This window comes from Ostreococcus tauri (genome assembly GCF_000214015.3).
Source record: "Ostreococcus tauri WGS project CAID00000000 data, contig chromosome 12, whole genome shotgun sequence".
NCBI classification, from domain to species: domain Eukaryota; kingdom Viridiplantae; phylum Chlorophyta; class Mamiellophyceae; order Mamiellales; family Bathycoccaceae; genus Ostreococcus; species Ostreococcus tauri.
In genome coordinates this window covers 50,277-64,983 of record NC_014437.2, presented here as the reverse complement: position 1 = coordinate 64,983, position 14,707 = coordinate 50,277, and the positions used below count along the sequence as shown (strand labels likewise).

General features: G+C 62.5%; 10 protein-coding genes across 10 annotated transcripts; 4 read left to right on the top strand and 6 right to left on the bottom strand.

Annotated features, from left to right (window-relative positions):
• Positions 1-33: 33 nt before the first annotated feature.
• OT_ostta12g00420 (Photosystem II PsbM) lies at positions 34-778 on the top strand (the record flags this gene model as incomplete). The annotated part of the gene is made up of 2 exons (XM_003082148.1): positions 34-123; positions 449-778. The coding sequence occupies 2 exons, from the start codon at positions 34-36 to the stop codon at positions 776-778; spliced, it is 420 nt and encodes a 139-aa protein (XP_003082196.1).
• Positions 779-1,069: 291 nt separating this feature from the next.
• Positions 1,070-2,233, bottom strand: OT_ostta12g00410 (HSP40/DnaJ peptide-binding; the record flags this gene model as incomplete). The annotated part of the gene is made up of 2 exons (XM_022982804.1): positions 1,070-1,990; positions 2,117-2,233. The coding sequence occupies 2 exons, from the start codon at positions 2,231-2,233 to the stop codon at positions 1,070-1,072; spliced, it is 1,038 nt and encodes a 345-aa protein (XP_022840031.1).
• Positions 2,234-2,268: 35 nt separating this feature from the next.
• OT_ostta12g00400 (Serine/threonine-protein kinase, active site) lies at positions 2,269-4,359 on the top strand (the record flags this gene model as incomplete). Its single annotated transcript, XM_022982803.1, has 1 exon — positions 2,269-4,359. The coding sequence occupies one exon, from the start codon at positions 2,269-2,271 to the stop codon at positions 4,357-4,359; it is 2,091 nt and encodes a 696-aa protein (XP_022840030.1).
• A 125-nt stretch (positions 4,360-4,484) lies between these two features.
• Positions 4,485-5,160, bottom strand: OT_ostta12g00390 (unnamed product; the record flags this gene model as incomplete). Its single annotated transcript, XM_003082145.1, has 2 exons — positions 4,485-4,773; positions 5,084-5,160. 2 exons carry the CDS (start codon positions 5,158-5,160, stop codon positions 4,485-4,487), a joined length of 366 nt encoding a protein of 121 aa, XP_003082193.1.
• Positions 5,161-5,541: 381 nt separating this feature from the next.
• On the bottom strand, positions 5,542-6,201 carry OT_ostta12g00380 (unnamed product; the record flags this gene model as incomplete). Its single annotated transcript, XM_022982802.1, has 1 exon — positions 5,542-6,201. One exon carries the CDS (start codon positions 6,199-6,201, stop codon positions 5,542-5,544), a length of 660 nt encoding a protein of 219 aa, XP_022840029.1.
• A 57-nt stretch (positions 6,202-6,258) lies between these two features.
• Positions 6,259-8,766, bottom strand: OT_ostta12g00370 (Pentatricopeptide repeat; the record flags this gene model as incomplete). The annotated part of the gene is made up of 1 exon (XM_022982801.1): positions 6,259-8,766. One exon carries the CDS (start codon positions 8,764-8,766, stop codon positions 6,259-6,261), a length of 2,508 nt encoding a protein of 835 aa, XP_022840028.1.
• A 643-nt stretch (positions 8,767-9,409) lies between these two features.
• On the top strand, positions 9,410-10,453 carry OT_ostta12g00360 (unnamed product; the record flags this gene model as incomplete). Its single annotated transcript, XM_003082141.2, has 1 exon — positions 9,410-10,453. The coding sequence occupies one exon, from the start codon at positions 9,410-9,412 to the stop codon at positions 10,451-10,453; it is 1,044 nt and encodes a 347-aa protein (XP_003082189.2).
• A 298-nt stretch (positions 10,454-10,751) lies between these two features.
• Positions 10,752-12,596, top strand: OT_ostta12g00350 (Helicase, C-terminal; the record flags this gene model as incomplete). The annotated part of the gene is made up of 1 exon (XM_003082140.3): positions 10,752-12,596. The coding sequence occupies one exon, from the start codon at positions 10,752-10,754 to the stop codon at positions 12,594-12,596; it is 1,845 nt and encodes a 614-aa protein (XP_003082188.3).
• Positions 12,597-12,860: 264 nt separating this feature from the next.
• On the bottom strand, positions 12,861-13,688 carry OT_ostta12g00340 (Peptide methionine sulphoxide reductase MsrA; the record flags this gene model as incomplete). The annotated part of the gene is made up of 1 exon (XM_003082138.1): positions 12,861-13,688. One exon carries the CDS (start codon positions 13,686-13,688, stop codon positions 12,861-12,863), a length of 828 nt encoding a protein of 275 aa, XP_003082186.1.
• A 141-nt stretch (positions 13,689-13,829) lies between these two features.
• Positions 13,830-14,559, bottom strand: OT_ostta12g00330 (Prefoldin, subunit 3; the record flags this gene model as incomplete). Its single annotated transcript, XM_022982799.1, has 2 exons — positions 13,830-14,336; positions 14,503-14,559. The coding sequence occupies 2 exons, from the start codon at positions 14,557-14,559 to the stop codon at positions 13,830-13,832; spliced, it is 564 nt and encodes a 187-aa protein (XP_022840027.1).
• Between the last annotated feature and the right edge of the window lie 148 nt (positions 14,560-14,707).

The following is a 14,707-nucleotide window of genomic DNA, read 5'->3' as shown; positions in this document are numbered from 1 at the left end:
GACGACCCCGCACACGCCCGCGCTCGCGACATCATGCCCGCGCTCGCCTCCGCACTCGGACTGATCCCGCTCGCGCGCGCGCGCGCGACGCCCCGCGCGCGCGCGCGCGTCGTCGCCCCGCGGGTACGTCTGCACGCGCGCGAGGAATGATTGGATATCGACCGCGCGCGACGGGCGATCGATGGGTGACGATCGCGATCGAGGTGGTGACGCGCGCCGAGGACGACGCGGGGGGGGGGCGACGCGTGGGCGCGCGTCGGTGGTGTGATGTCGCGACGCGCGCGTGGGCGTCGGGGACGGAAAGGGCGTTCGCAGGGGGGGTGGACGACCGCGATCTCGATCGAAGGCGATTCGTGGGAAAGATACGGTCGATCGAGGGATTTGGGTGACGAGGGTTTAGGCGAACGGAGCGCGCGCGACTGACGACGGACGCACGCGCGCGACGCAGGCCTCGGCTGGGGTGAAGCTCGCGCAAAAGGTGCAAAAGGCGGTCGTCGCCGCGCCGGCGATCGTCGCCGCGCCGGCGTTCGCCGCGCAAGAGGCGATCGAGCAAGTCGCGTTGGACAATGTGAACATTTTGGGCGTCGTCGCGACGGCGCTCTTCATCATCATCCCGACGTCGTTCTTGATCATTCTGTACGTCAAGTCCGCGTCCGAGGGCAACGTGTCCGGGTACTCGCAAGAGTACTACGACAAGTCCAAGGCGGCGGGTAACAAGAAGACGAACCTGGCGGCTGCTTTGAAGGGCAAGGGTCTCGGCATGCGCCCGGAGAAGTAAATCGTCGCGGCGGGCGCGGCGACGCGCGACGAGGAGACGAATCGATCGCCGGTTCGGTCATCGTCGCTGGATTCTTGCGATGACGCACTTTTTAGTCGCACATATAGCGCGCATCGTTGATCGAGACGCGAACGCCGCACTCGCTCGGCTCGAGCTTAGAAGGGTCTCGCGTCGAGCGACGGTTTTTGTTTTTTTTTAATCAACGAGAGCGCAAGTACTTTCACAACGACCGAGACGTTTCAACTCTTTCGAGATCGTTCGCGCGATCGCGCGCGTCAAGGGACGATTTTTCTAATACTGGACGCCATTTTCGAGCGCCGTTCGAAGCGCGCTCTTTTGCGCGCTCGTGAGCGGACCCTTGGGGAAGCGGATGTCAAACTTTATCCGCATGTCGCCTCGCGATCCGGGCGCCTTACTCACGGGCATCCCTTCTCCGGGAAGCACCTTGACAAAGGTCGGGGAGATGATCTCATCCACCGTGACCGGGATCGCTTTACCGTCGAGCGTGTACACGCTGAATGAAGTCCCCAGCAGGGCTTCGTTGAGGTCGACCTTCATCGTCCTCACGAGATCGTTTCCTTCGCGCTCAAAGTGCGGGTGAGGTTTTTGCTCGAGCGTGAAGACGATATCGGCCGCGATCGTCGTCGGCGTCTCGTCGCCCTTCTCCTGAAACGTCAGCTTGGTCCCGCTCTTCCACCCGGGCTTGATGTCGATCGTGAGCGTCTCTTGCACCGACTCCTGCCGCCCGTTACGAATAACTTTTCGCGTCACGCTAAAGTTCTTCTGCGCGCCGTAAAACATCTCCTCGAGCGAAACCTTGAGCGTTTGCTCAATCTTCGGCGCCTTCTTTCGCTGCTTCTGGGGCGGTTCATTGAATCCACCGCCGAAACCGCCCCCGGGCATGCCTCCGCCGTGGAATCCGCCGCCGTGGAATCCGCCGCCGAAACCGCCCCCGGGCATCCCACCCCCTGGGAACCCACCTCCTGAGAATCCACCACCCGGCATCCCTCCGCCCCCAAAGAATTGCGCGAATATATCCTCCGCGTTCTGCGCCGAAAATCCACCCCCTGGCGCCCCACCGTTCTCTAAACCTTCCTCGCCGTACGCGTCGTACAACTCGCGCTTCTTCGGATCGCTCAACACCTCGTACGCCTCCGACACCTCCTTAAACTTCTTCTCGCTCTGCCCCGACGTATCCGCACGGTTCTTATCCTACGCGTGCCGTCCGCCATCGCGTCCACGGTCAGTCATTCGCGCGCGACGTCCGTCGTTCGCATCGCTCGCGTCGTCTTCAAAGAATCTTCATCTCTCGTTTTCGCCGTCGTCGTCGCCGCGCACCGGGTGATACTTCATCGCCAGCTTCCTGTACGCCTTTCGAATCTCATTCTCATCCGCCGTGGGCGCGACGCCGAGCGCGGCGTAGAAATCTTTCCCCGACCCGCGTCGTCGAGACATCGCTCGAGGTTTTTCGATGCGTCACACTGTGTCGAATGGAAACGCCCGACGATGGAAACGCGTGTTTCCGAGGGTGCTGTCGAGGCACGGACGCCGTGCGCGTGGACCACGTCGTGCGCGCGGCGTCGGGACCGTCGTCGAGCGACGCGCGCGTCGCGCGAGGGGACGTTTTGTACCACGGACCGCTCTCCACGGTGTTTTACGGACGATTCGGTGCGCGCGCGATCGCGATAAAACGGCCAAAGCTGCGAACGACGCGGGAGTTGGATCGGTATCACGCCGAGTTGAGGATGATGTTGACGCTCGAGCACGAAAACGTGGTGCGAGCGGTGGGAGCGTCGGCGAAACCGCCGAATTATGAATTGTTTTATGAATTCATGGACAACGGCGCGGCGACCGAGGCGATGTACGCGCACGGGTGGACGCCGACGTGGCAGGCGGTGTTACGGTTGGCGCGAGAGGTGGCGAGTGGGATGGCGTATTTGCATCGAAGCGGCGTCGTTCATCGGGACGTGAAGCCGAGTAATATTCTTTTGGATCGCGTTTGGACGGCGAAGATCGCCGATTTCGGTCTCGCCGAGCGCGAGAGCGATCTTCGAGCGAGTTTACAACACGCGATTTATTCAACGGAAGACGCCGAGGGTCGGGCGAGATTAGCTGGGAAGTGGATAGCGGGCGAACGCGGGGCGCCGAGCGGAGGATTTCAAAAGGAACACATGGTGGGTTCGATGCTCTACATGGCGCCGGAGGTGTTGATGCGCCGAGTGAGCACGTACGGCGCGGATGTGTACGCGTATGGGATCACGATTTGCGAGATCGCCACGGGTACGGTGCCATTCAGCGATCGTGCGAGAAACGTCGCGCTCGCCCACACGGTGCTCGACGCGAGTTACAACGAACAGGACCTGGCGGTGGCCATCGCGAGCGAGCACTTAAGACCGGTGTTACCGGGAGAGATGCCGAGTGCGGACGCTTCGGAGATCCCCAAGGGTTTCGATGATCTCATAGCGAGAGCTTGGGGGCCCGACGAGCGTTCTCGACCGAGTATCGCCGCGTTGTCGGAGAAGATCGACGTCGTCATCGGGACGTACTGCGCCGAGCGCGGCTTGAGCGACGTTTCCGCGGTGTGGTTGCCTCCCGCGGCATCGCGCTCGGAACAAGCCAGCGCGGCGGAGGCGGTGTTAAGAGAACCACTCGATTGGCAAACATCCGAGTGTGCTTTCGCTCCGCCCACGCCCGAGGCTCGTAAAGTTGCCGCCGAGTTTACCGCCGGCGTCTTCGCTACGGCGGGCGCGCGAGGCGCCGATAAGATGGAGGATCGTCACGTCATCGCGCACGGCGTCGGTGGCGTCCCGCACGCCCACCTCATCGCCGTGTTCGATGGACATCGCGGGCACGAGGCCGCGGAGTTCGCGAAGGCGCACGTCGAACGAGCGATTCAGAGCGAGTGGGGCTCGCACGGAGACGACATTGCGAGCGCGCTCTCCGCCGCGGTCGTCAAACTAGACGAGGCATTTTGCGCTCGTTTCGACGCGATTAAGGCGAAAGAGATGAGCTTGTCGAAGAGCACGCAACAGAGCGCGCGTAATCCTGGGTGTACCGCCGTCGTCGCCCTCGTCTGGGGTGATCGCCTGTGCGTCGCAAACGCCGGCGACTGTCGAGCCGTGCTCGCTCGAGCCGACGCTCCAGTGGCGCTGAGTGTCGATCACGACGCGCAGAGCAACGAGAGCGAGCGAGCACGCATCGAACGCGATTTTCCAGGTTCACTCCGGCAATACGAAGGCGTCTGGCGCGTCGGCGAGGTCGGCGTCGCGGTAACGCGTGCGCTCGGCGACGCGGACGCCAAGGCGCACGGCGTCGTCGCCCAACCAGAAACCGTCGTCGTCACGCTCGACCCCGAGCTCGATGACGCCTTGATCTTAGCCTGCGACGGGTTGTGGGACGTCGTGAGTAGCGAGGACGCGATCGGTATGATCAAAGACACGGTGAAAGAGCCGTCGATGTGCGCCAAGAGACTAGGCTCGGAGGCTCTCACCCGGCTCTCGCGAGACAATGTCACCGTCGTCGTCGGGTTCATCCGAGGCGCTCGAACGTGCGAGAACGTGTCCTGGGCGCGCGCATTTTAGAGATATTTAGCGGAGTGTGAATGATGACTATAGAGTCGACCAAAACCATCGGCATCGATGTTAAAGATCCGGATCCGTTCTGATCAAGCTATCGGCTATCGTTGCGAGAACCTCTAACGTGACGCTTACTTGCCCGTCCTGAAGTCAACGCACGGCGCGCCGGAAATGGTCTTGCACGCATCCGGGCCAATTTGCTTATTCGGCAGGATGCGCGCGGATTCCTTCGTAACAGCGCCCGGGCCGACGGTCTCGACCTGAACGACCGGTCGCGGGTCGAAGAATTGCTCGTACTTGCCCGGAGCGGCACCCGTGCCGTTGAGGATGGTCAAGCCTTGCTTACCGTCGAGCGCGTGCGCCGGACCGGCGAGCAAGATCGCCGCCGCCGTCGCCGCGACCGCGGCTTGCGGGGCGAAGCTGCGTCGAGCGAACAATTCATCAATGTCAGTCTGCGTTCGAGAAGCTGACTCACTCGCCAACCCCATGCACTCACAGGTGAACCCTCAGCGACCAAAGAATCTCAACTCACGCCTCTCGTACGCGTCCGATGACGATCGAACGCTATAAGAAGACGCAACGTAATTATCCACATCCAATGACCTCACTCCGATCCATTAACTCTCCTCGCTCGCCAGTCAACGATCGCGAACGTTGACGCATTCACGATCGTATCGCCTCGCGTATCTCGCGGATAAGTCGACGATCGCGTCTTTGTCGCGCGACGTACGCCTTGGATTCGGTCTTCTTCGTCGAGGCCTTGACGGCGACGACAGTCTTGACGTTCGTGGCGGAGATCGTGAACATCGTGCGAGTGAGCGTGCTGCTATATGTCGCGCGAGGGGGGCGCGCGCGCGCGATCGTTCGCTCGAACGACCCCACGTTCTCATGCGTGCATTTTGATATGGAATTGTGGTTCCATGTATGGGAAGACCCGGAAAAGTCCAACTAGAAAAAGATCTTTCTCGTTGAGCTGCAAAACCCTGAATTTGTGAGTGAGAAAGAGTGGTTTCGTAAAAAAGGTGAAGCGAAGGGCGCGCCGGCGGGGCGTCGACGCGTGATGTGAATGATACAGCGTGATAACAAATGAATAGAACTAATAGGTTTACGTCGTTGACTGCGGGCGTGAGCGTCGATCTGGAGAGGATCGTGAACGGCGGCGGTGGTCGAATACGAAGCGCGCGTCGATCACGGGCGGCTACGATGCGACCGTTCGCATCGATGGCCTCCCGCGACGATGTCGGCAACGGCGACGTATGCAACGATATGTGATCGATTGCCTCGCGATTGCGCGTCGTCGTTGTTCATTGTCGTCTCGTAAGCGGCGATTCGATACTCCAGCGCGCGCTTTGGCTCGGTGTCGATCCAGGCGTCGTCGCATGCGTCAAACACGACCCAAGCGCTCGCACCCACGCCTTGGACGTCGTCGACGACGCGCCAGCCGTCATCGATCGTGATTGCGTGACTTGTCTTCCGCTCTATCGCGCGAGCAGCGAGCATGCGCTCGATGGAGTCACCGATCGAGTCGTCAACGCGCGCGCTCGGTCTCGACCGGCGCTTCTCCAGTCTGAGCAAAGTCTCGTTCGTCGCATACACGTACGCCCTGAACACGCGATCGGGTCCGGGAGCTCGAACGGCAATGGAGCCACTCGGTACGCGAACGCGCTCGAGGGTGAGACCGAGTCGAGAGACGCTCGAGGGTACGCGCACGCTCGACGCGCTGGACGACTCGAAGATGTCTTCACCGACGAGCGCGCGCACCGGAATCGTGAGCGTCGACGCCGAGACGTCGTCGAGAGAGCTCAGGACAAATGTCGTGATCGCGAGCGTGGCTCGAGCGATGAACATCTCGATCTTGGCGTCGATGTGTGACGCGCGCGCGCGCGTGCGCGCCGCTTTCATCGCTCAAGGCTTGGCGAGCCAATGTGAACACGCCTCGCGTGTGATCACGAGCGTCGCGTCGTCGTTCTCGGCGTAAGCGAGGACGAGACAGACATCGGCAGCGAGCTTTTCGATCTCGTCTCGAACCTTACCTCGACCGGTGATAACGCGAACGTCGCCGGCGATCGGCTCGCGACTCGCGCTGGCTCGATCTCGAATTCGCTGGAGGAGCTCCAACACGACGACTCGGGCCTCAGCGACTGAGCGCTCGCGAAGATCAATGCGATCGACGTCGTCGGCGTGGTCGCCGGCGAATATCCTCGCAGCCGACATCCCCGATTGGATGTCGATGTCGGAGATGGCGGACTCAGCGAGGAGGGCGACGATGTCATTGTTTGGCCGAATGAAGGCGCGCATGTCGGCGTACGCCTCGGCGGCGCTCGCGACGACATCCCTAGGAACGCCCGCTCCGACGGCGCGTAAGATGGTATGCATTGTCGTCGAATCAGGCGTCACATCGTGCTCGCGTCGAGAGGTCCAGTAGGTTTCAACCGCGGAACGCGCGTCGCCTTTTGAGACGTGCGCCGCCATGAGAGCGTTAAATGCATGCACGCTCGGTTCGCATCCGTCACTAATCATCTCGGCGAACACCTCCTTGGCGGCGTCGACGTCACCGCCACGAGCGCATGCGCGAAGCGCGGAGCTCCACATCTTGGGTGTGGGCTTGATTCCGTCCTCTCGCGCGTCGGCGATGAGCGATCGGCAGACGTTCGCCGACGAGTCCTCTCCCGAAGGCTGTTCAACGGTCGCCGTCAACTCGATGGCACGCATGACAAATAAATACGTGATGTGCGTTGGCGTGACGCTCGCGTCGCGCATGCGCGCGAGAACATTGAGCGCGAGCGCCGGGCGTCGAGCGCGAACGCACGCCTGGATGACGATGTTGAACGTTCGCGGAGGCGTCGCCTTACGCGTCACCGAAGTCGCCGCAACCGCGCGCTCGAGGAAAGCCATCGCCATGTCCACATTCGGCGTATCGTCGCAGTATGACTTGATGAGGTAGAACCAAAAGTCATCTCCGACGACGATCTCGTCGTCGCCCTCTCGCGACCACTCCTCGTACAACTGCAGCGTCCCCAGTCGGTCTCGCTCGTTACATCGCACAGTCATCATGTGCTGCCACACCCTCGTTCGCACGGATGCGTTCTTAAAATGACCGTTCCAACGAAGACGATCGTGAATATCTTCGCAGACGTCGGCGACGCCGGCGTGCGATGCCACCTCCAGGGCGACGACGAGCGCCTCGACATCCTTCAAGTGCGTCTTGATGGTTTGCAAGACGCGATGTAAATTACTCCTTCGCACGCTCTTCCCCAGTGGATCGTCAACAGGAGTTCGTTCACTCAGCGCGTTGTACAAGCTTACGTACGTCTCCGAATCCGTCGCCCGAACACCCGATGATTGCATGCGAGTGAAGACTCGCAAGGCAAATTTAAAGTTGCCTTGCGCGTTCAACATGCGCATGACGTGCGCGTACGCCCGTTCCACCTTTGAACGCTCGGCGGCATTGCGGGCCTCAGCTAATTGTAGTTCCTTTGCGCGTTTCTTCAGCTTGATCGAGGCCTCGGAGTCATCTTTGTTGTTGAAAGCCGCGGCAAAGGCCAAGGCGCCGAGCGTCCCAGACTGCATGAATGGAAGCGCCTCGAGACGATCGAGCATCGTGATCGCCTCGTCCACTCTGTTCATTCCGGCGTACATACTCACGACGTACGACCACGTCGTGGCGCTCAGATCGACGCCGCTCTCGAGAGATATTTCAAAGAGCTCCATCGCCGCGTGTTCCGTGCTCGGCGTCGCCGCGCCGAGGAGCGCGCAGACGCAATAATCCGTCGCGAGCGCGAAACCGTCGAGCTCGCGACGCATGATCTGATGATCGCGCAATAAATCATACGTCACCTTCTTCGCGAGCTTGGCGCTGTGCGAGGTGTTGATGAGCCTACACGCCGCGGTGTACGCTCGCTGCACGCGCGCCGGCGTCGCCGCTCGACGCGTCCACTCCCCCGTGGTTGCGTCTCTAAATTCCTCTCTAAACGCATCGTACGCCTCTACGAACGCCTTCACGCGCGAAGGATTCAAGCATAACCCCTCGAGCTTGACGCAGTGCCCCTCTGCGCGCATCGCCGCGTTCCCTCTGGCGCTCTCGGCGATGTCCGACCACGCCCGCTCCGCGTCGCCCTCCCTCCCCGGCGTCGCCGACAAAAGCTTCGCCAAAATCATCCCCACCTCGCGCGCGTCATCGACTAAACCCATGTCCACGCACGCCCCCCGCACCATCTCGCATCCCTCCACGTCTCTCGCTCGCGCGTATCGCGTCGCCAACGCGACCGCCCCGGCGCCGCCGAGCTCCCGTAACGCCTCCCTCGTTTCATCCCGCGTCCACCCCCCCGACGCGCGCGCCCACAGCGCGGGCGCAAAAACCACACCCCGCGTCTCGCATCCGGCGCGTTCCGCGAGCGTCTTCGCCGTCTCCATCGTCTCCCGTCCGCCCGTCGCGTCCCGTCGCGTCCCGTCGCCGCCCATCCGCGTCCCTCGCACCCTGCGCGCGAACGCCCTGCGCGCCCCCCCGCGCGAGCGCGGGACGGCATCATCGTCGTCCCCCCCGTCGCCGCGCTCGCCGTCGTCGTCGCCCGCGGTGTTCTCGGTCGTCCCTCGCGCGCGCGGTGCGCTCGGTCGTCCCGCGCGTCGGTCGCCGTCGCCGCGCGTCCCTCGCACCGCGCGCGCCCGGTCGAGGCGCGCGCGCGTCCACGGCGAGGCCGCGCCCGCGGTCGAGGCGCGCGCGCGCGGCATGGGGCCACCGTCGCGGCGCGGGACGCGGACGCGCGCGCGCGGCGCCGCCGGGCGCGATGTGATGGAAAACCCAAAGGCGCGCGATGATGCGCTCGAAAGGCGTCGAAAGGGCGACTTGGACGACGATCGCCGGTCGACGCCTTTCGATGCGGTTGGGGTCGACCGGGACGCGGTGTGACGGAAAACCCAAAGGCGCGCGATGATGCGCTCGAAAGGCGTCGAAAGGGCGACTTGGACGACGATCGCCGGTCGACGCCTTTCGATGCGGTTGGGGTCGACCGGGACGCGATGTGACGCGCCGGGACGACGCCGCGCGCGCGCGTCGACGATGACGACGACGACGACGACGACGCGCGGAGGCGTCGGGGCGATGCCCCGCGCGCGCGGGTTCGCGGCGTCGAGCGCGGGCGAGGACGCGGTCGGATGGATGGCGTTCGATCGACATCGGTCGAAAGCGTCGATGGATGTCTTTGACGCGTTGGCGTTGGCGCGGCGCGCGCTCGCGGTGGACGTCCTCGGCGCGCGGCGCGCGGAGTGTTCGTTCTTGCGAGAGGTGTACCCGGATGAACGCTTGAAGACGTACGTGATCGAGCGGAAGACGGTGAGCGGGCAAATCGGCGCGCGGGCGTGCGCGTGGCGAGCGCTGCGCGCGGCGCTGTTGGGGTATCAAAGACCGGTTTTGAGGTGGATCGACGAGGTGGAGCGGCGGAGTAAGAAGGAGGATGAGACCGGGGAAGAGATGGAGTGGCCTGAGTTCGATTACGTGGAGCCGATGCGGGAGACGGTTCGAGCGTTCGCGCGCGAGACGGCGGTGGGGCTGACGAGGCTGTCGCTCCAGCGCGCCGTCATCGCGCGATCGAGCGAGAGATTAGCGGCAAAACTGTGCAAAGACGTGCGACGAAGTGCGAGAAGAAAGGCGCAGAGGGTGAGCTGGGAGCGTGGAATGGGTAAGTTTGCCCAGGCGCGAAACATGTTTCGCACCACGGCGCTCGCGCGTTGCGTCGACGTCTCGGGCGAGTGGTTGTTCGACGTCGGTCTCGCCGCGTGGATCTCTCGAAGCGCGGCGAAGAAAACTGGATCGTGGTCGAAGAAAACATCCAGAGCGCTTCGTCGAGCGATCGTGCGCTCGTCGTGCAAGGCGGCCGCCACGCTCTTCGGCGGCGCCGCCTTTAGCGCCGGTTTCGCCTTGTGTCGTCCGCGCGGGGCTCGTCCTTCCGTCGTGCACTGGGGCACCTACGCCGCGCTCATCGCGGGTGAGCTCATTTTTAACCTCTTCGTCGCCCCGACGATCGCCGACGCGATCCAGGGCGCGGACGACGCGGACGAACACGCGGCGTCCGCGACGACGGAGGCGCGCGACGCGCGCGCGTAGCGCGCGATGCGTGTAAAGACACCATACATAGCATTAAACCGAATACACTACGAATCATCGGACTTTAGCCACATCGCGTTGACGCACGGCGGCGGCGCGCCCACGGGTCACACCGCGACGATCGCGACGGACGCCGCGTCGACGCACATCTCGCCCGGTTCGAGCGCTCAATTCGACGGCGCGTTCATCGACGCGTCTTTTCCAACCCCTCTCGACGTGAACGAAGGAGGCGCGACGCGGAAATCGTCGGCATCGTGAACGCCTCGACGACGATCTGCGCGATCGAAGATTGAAAGAAATGGTTCAAGGCACCGTCAGCAGCGCCGGTCTGCCCGAGGGATGGCAGGAGGTGCACGCCGAGGGTAAGGTGTACTATTGGCACACGGCGACGAACGTGACGCAGTACGAACGACCGACGGGGGAGACGAAGGCGGAGAATAAGTTTGGGTACCTCGGACACAGCGGGGCGAGCTTCTCTCACTTGGGGGCGGATGATTCGTACGGTGCGGAGGAGTATAACGCGCCGCCGCCGGATGCGTACGCGCGAGGAAAAGGCCTGGGGACGAAAGACCTCGGGTACGTCGCCACGGAGACGGGAGCGGAGTTTCGAAAGCGAAACGAGATCAGCGTCCGGGCGCCGCCCGGGCTGACGACGCCCGATCCGATGACGTCGTTCGATCAAGGACCGTGGCCGCCAGCTTTACTGGATGCGGTGAAACGCGCTGGGTATGAAGCACCGACGGGGATTCAGTCGCAGTCGTGGCCGATCGCGCTCCAAGGATACGACATGATCTCCGTGGCAAAGACGGGTAGCGGTAAGACGGTGGCGTTCCTGTTCCCGGGTCTCATGCACATCGCCGAGCGCGGAAACGGGCGCAACGCACGTGGACCGACGATGTTAGCGCTCGCGCCCACGCGCGAGCTCGCGACTCAGATTCAGGAGGAGTGCATGAAGTTTGGCGCGTCTGTCGGCGTGCAGTCCGTGTGCCTGTACGGCGGCGCGCCCAAGGGTCGCCAACTCGCGCAGCTTCGCAATCGTCCGCAAATTTGCATCGCGACTCCGGGTCGCCTGAACGATATGATTGAGTCGCGCATGGTGGACATGTCCACGGCGACGTACGTCGTTCTCGACGAGGCGGACAGAATGTTGGACATGGGTTTCGAGCCGCAAATCCGTAAGATTCTGCAAGCCGTCCCGGTTGATCGCCAGACGCTCTTCTTCACCGCAACGTGGCCCAAAGCGGTGATTCGCGTTGCGACCGCCATCTTGACCAACCCAATCCAGGTGAACATCGGCGACACCGATCAGCTCGTGGCGAACAAGGACATCACGCAAAACATTGAGATCTGCTCCGGCTTCCAAAAAGAGAAGCGGCTCATGGAAATCCTTAACAACCCCCCGAAGGAGTGCGAGCCGCTCAAGGCGCTCGTGTTCTGCTCTACCAAGCGTATGTGCGACCAGCTCGGCCGCTCCGTCGGTAACTTGGCTGGGATCATTCACGGCGACAAGGAGCAACGCGAACGCGATTGGATCTTGAACCAGTTTCGTAACGGTCGCACTCCGGTCCTCGTCGCCACTGACGTCGCGGCGCGTGGATTGGACGTCAAGGATTGCAATCTCGTCGTGAACTACGACTTCCCGAACCAAATCGAAGATTATGTTCACCGTATCGGTCGTACTGGTCGCGCCGGAAAAAAGGGCTGGGCTTACTCCTTCATCGACGCCGACGAGGGTAACATGGCTCGCAAGCTGATTCCGATTCTTCGCGATGCCAACCAAGTGGTCCCACCGGAGATTGAGGAGATGGCGCGATCTGCTGGTTTTGGTCGAGGCGGTGGCCGCCGTGGCGGCGCTCGAGGCGGTGGTCGCCGAGGCGGCGGCGGCGGCGGCGGCTACGGCGGCGGCGGCGGCTACGGCGGCGGCGGCGGCTACGGCGGCGGCGGCGGCGGCTACGGCGGCGGCGGCGGCTACGGCGGTGGTGGCGGCGGAAATCCGTTCGGAAATGGTCCAAGCGGCGGTGGCGGCTACGGTGGCGGCTACGGTGGTGGTGGCGGCTACGGTGGTGGTGGCGGCCCCCAGCGAGGCGGCTACGGAAGCGTTGGTGGCGGTGGTGGCTGGTCGGGTCGATCGAACCCATACTAGACGATGCGGTATGCGTTTACACTTAGACATTAATCATGGATTGGACGACATGAGACGTTACGAATACTTGTGTGTTATTCAAGAGAGATATTGTTTCACTCCTCTTCTTGACAGCACGCCTGGTCATTCGCGCGCGTCATTCGCCTCGGACAATCGATCGGTGATTTCTGTCGAAGCGCACGTCTCATCTCCGCCTTTACTCAATTCTTTCCCAACGACTAAGTCACACTAAAAATCCTAAAGACTAACAATCAAATCGCTCTATCAAATTTTACGTCTCGCCGCTGAGCGCTCGTCGCCCCAGACCGAGGCGATGTACTCATCCCGTCCGGAGAGAGAACTGTAGAAATCATACTTATTCTTGTGCGAGATGAAATACTCCTGATGATAAAATTCGGCCGGCCAAAACGTCTTATCCGAGGCGTCCGTAATCGACACCTTGATCGGCTTCCCGTACACGTTTGCGTGCATGAGCGCATCTCGAGAACGCTCCGCCGTATCTCTTTGAGCGGCATCCATGGCCCAGATCACCGGTCGATACTGCTCTCCCGAATCCACGAACTGCCCGTCGTCTCGCGTCGCGTCCACCGACCGCCAATACGCTCGTAACAAGTCCTCGTAACTTGTATTCGACTTGTCGTACACCACCCTCACGCTCTCAACGTGTCCAGTGCGCCCGCCCGCGACATCAAAGTACCTCGGTCGATCGACGAACCCACCGATGTATCCCGTCTGCGTCGACGTCACCCCCGGGAGCGCTCGGAAAGTCTTCTCCACCGACCAAAAGCATCCCGCCGCGAACTCGGCGACGGCCTCTCCGGCGCCCGGGACGATCAACTCCGGGTACTCCGCGTCGCTCCCGGTGAAGAAACCCAAGTCCTTCCCGACGTCGATCCACAGCGGCGCCGTGCACGCGGTGAGAGCCCAACGCGCGAGTTGGCGCTTGGTCAACTTGGGCGCTGTTAATTCTGAATCGTTGTTCGTCGACGACGCTTTGAGCGTTGTGTTCGACGCACGGTTAGACGACGCGCGTGACACGTTACGTCCAACTGGGGTGCGAATCGGGACGACGGGGCGCGCGAGCGTACGCATGACGTCGCGCAATGAGGGGGCGACTGGATAGGCGCGACGCGCGGGAAGAAGCGCGACGACGATGAATGACGCGTGACGTGTTCGATTCGATCGCGACATGACTTTTAGATTAATTCTAACGTGCGCGCTCGAGACGCGCGCTCACGCGCCGTCAGAGCTCTTGGCGCCTTGCTCCTTCTTCTTTGTGACGTCCCAGTTGTACAGCCGCGCCATGTTCACCTCTGTGATGGTCACGTTGTCCTTGATCACCGCCAGATCCCTCGCGTTCGCCTCCAACCCGCTCTCGCACGCCTTCACGTTCGCCTCCAACAGCTCCTTCGCCTCGTCCAAGGGATACTCCAACATCACGTTTGCCCCGAGCCATAGGTACACGCTCTCCGGCGTCGCCACCTCCGCGTCCGCGAACGTCGCCTCCGTCAACTGATACCGCACCGTCGTCCCCTCCTCCTCTCCTCGATCACGCTTCTCTACCAAAACGTCCACCGCCTCTAACGAGCGTTTAACGTCCGGGAGCTGTTGCGACAGACGTATTCTCGCCTGCTGCAGCTCCGCTTCGAGCCGCTTGTACGCCGAGTATCGCTTTTGGAGCTCCGATAAAGCGTCGTCCACCTCGCCGTCGCCCACGTGCGCGGCGACGTCCTCGATGAACTGCGTTGGCGACGAAACGCGCGCGATTCGCAGTCAGTCGTCGAGGTCAAAGGAATCAACGAGTTCGTCGTAAAGTCAACCTCACGGACCCATCGCGCGTTTCACGTCCCCGTCTCTCGCGCTTCGTCGCGATCGAGCGCGCGGCGGCGTTATGCGATATACCCACCTTGGCCCTGGGCACACCAGCGTCCGTGGCGTCGCTCGCGTTCGTCGTCACGCTCATCTTTATGGATCGCCGCGCGTCGTTCAGTGACACAGCGATCGCGCGCGTCCCGCACTCCGAGACGCCGCACGGACGTCGGCGCTCGTCCGTAGATGCTCACGATTGTTTCCGTCGACGGCGCGACCTCGTTCGCCGCGCGCGGGCGACG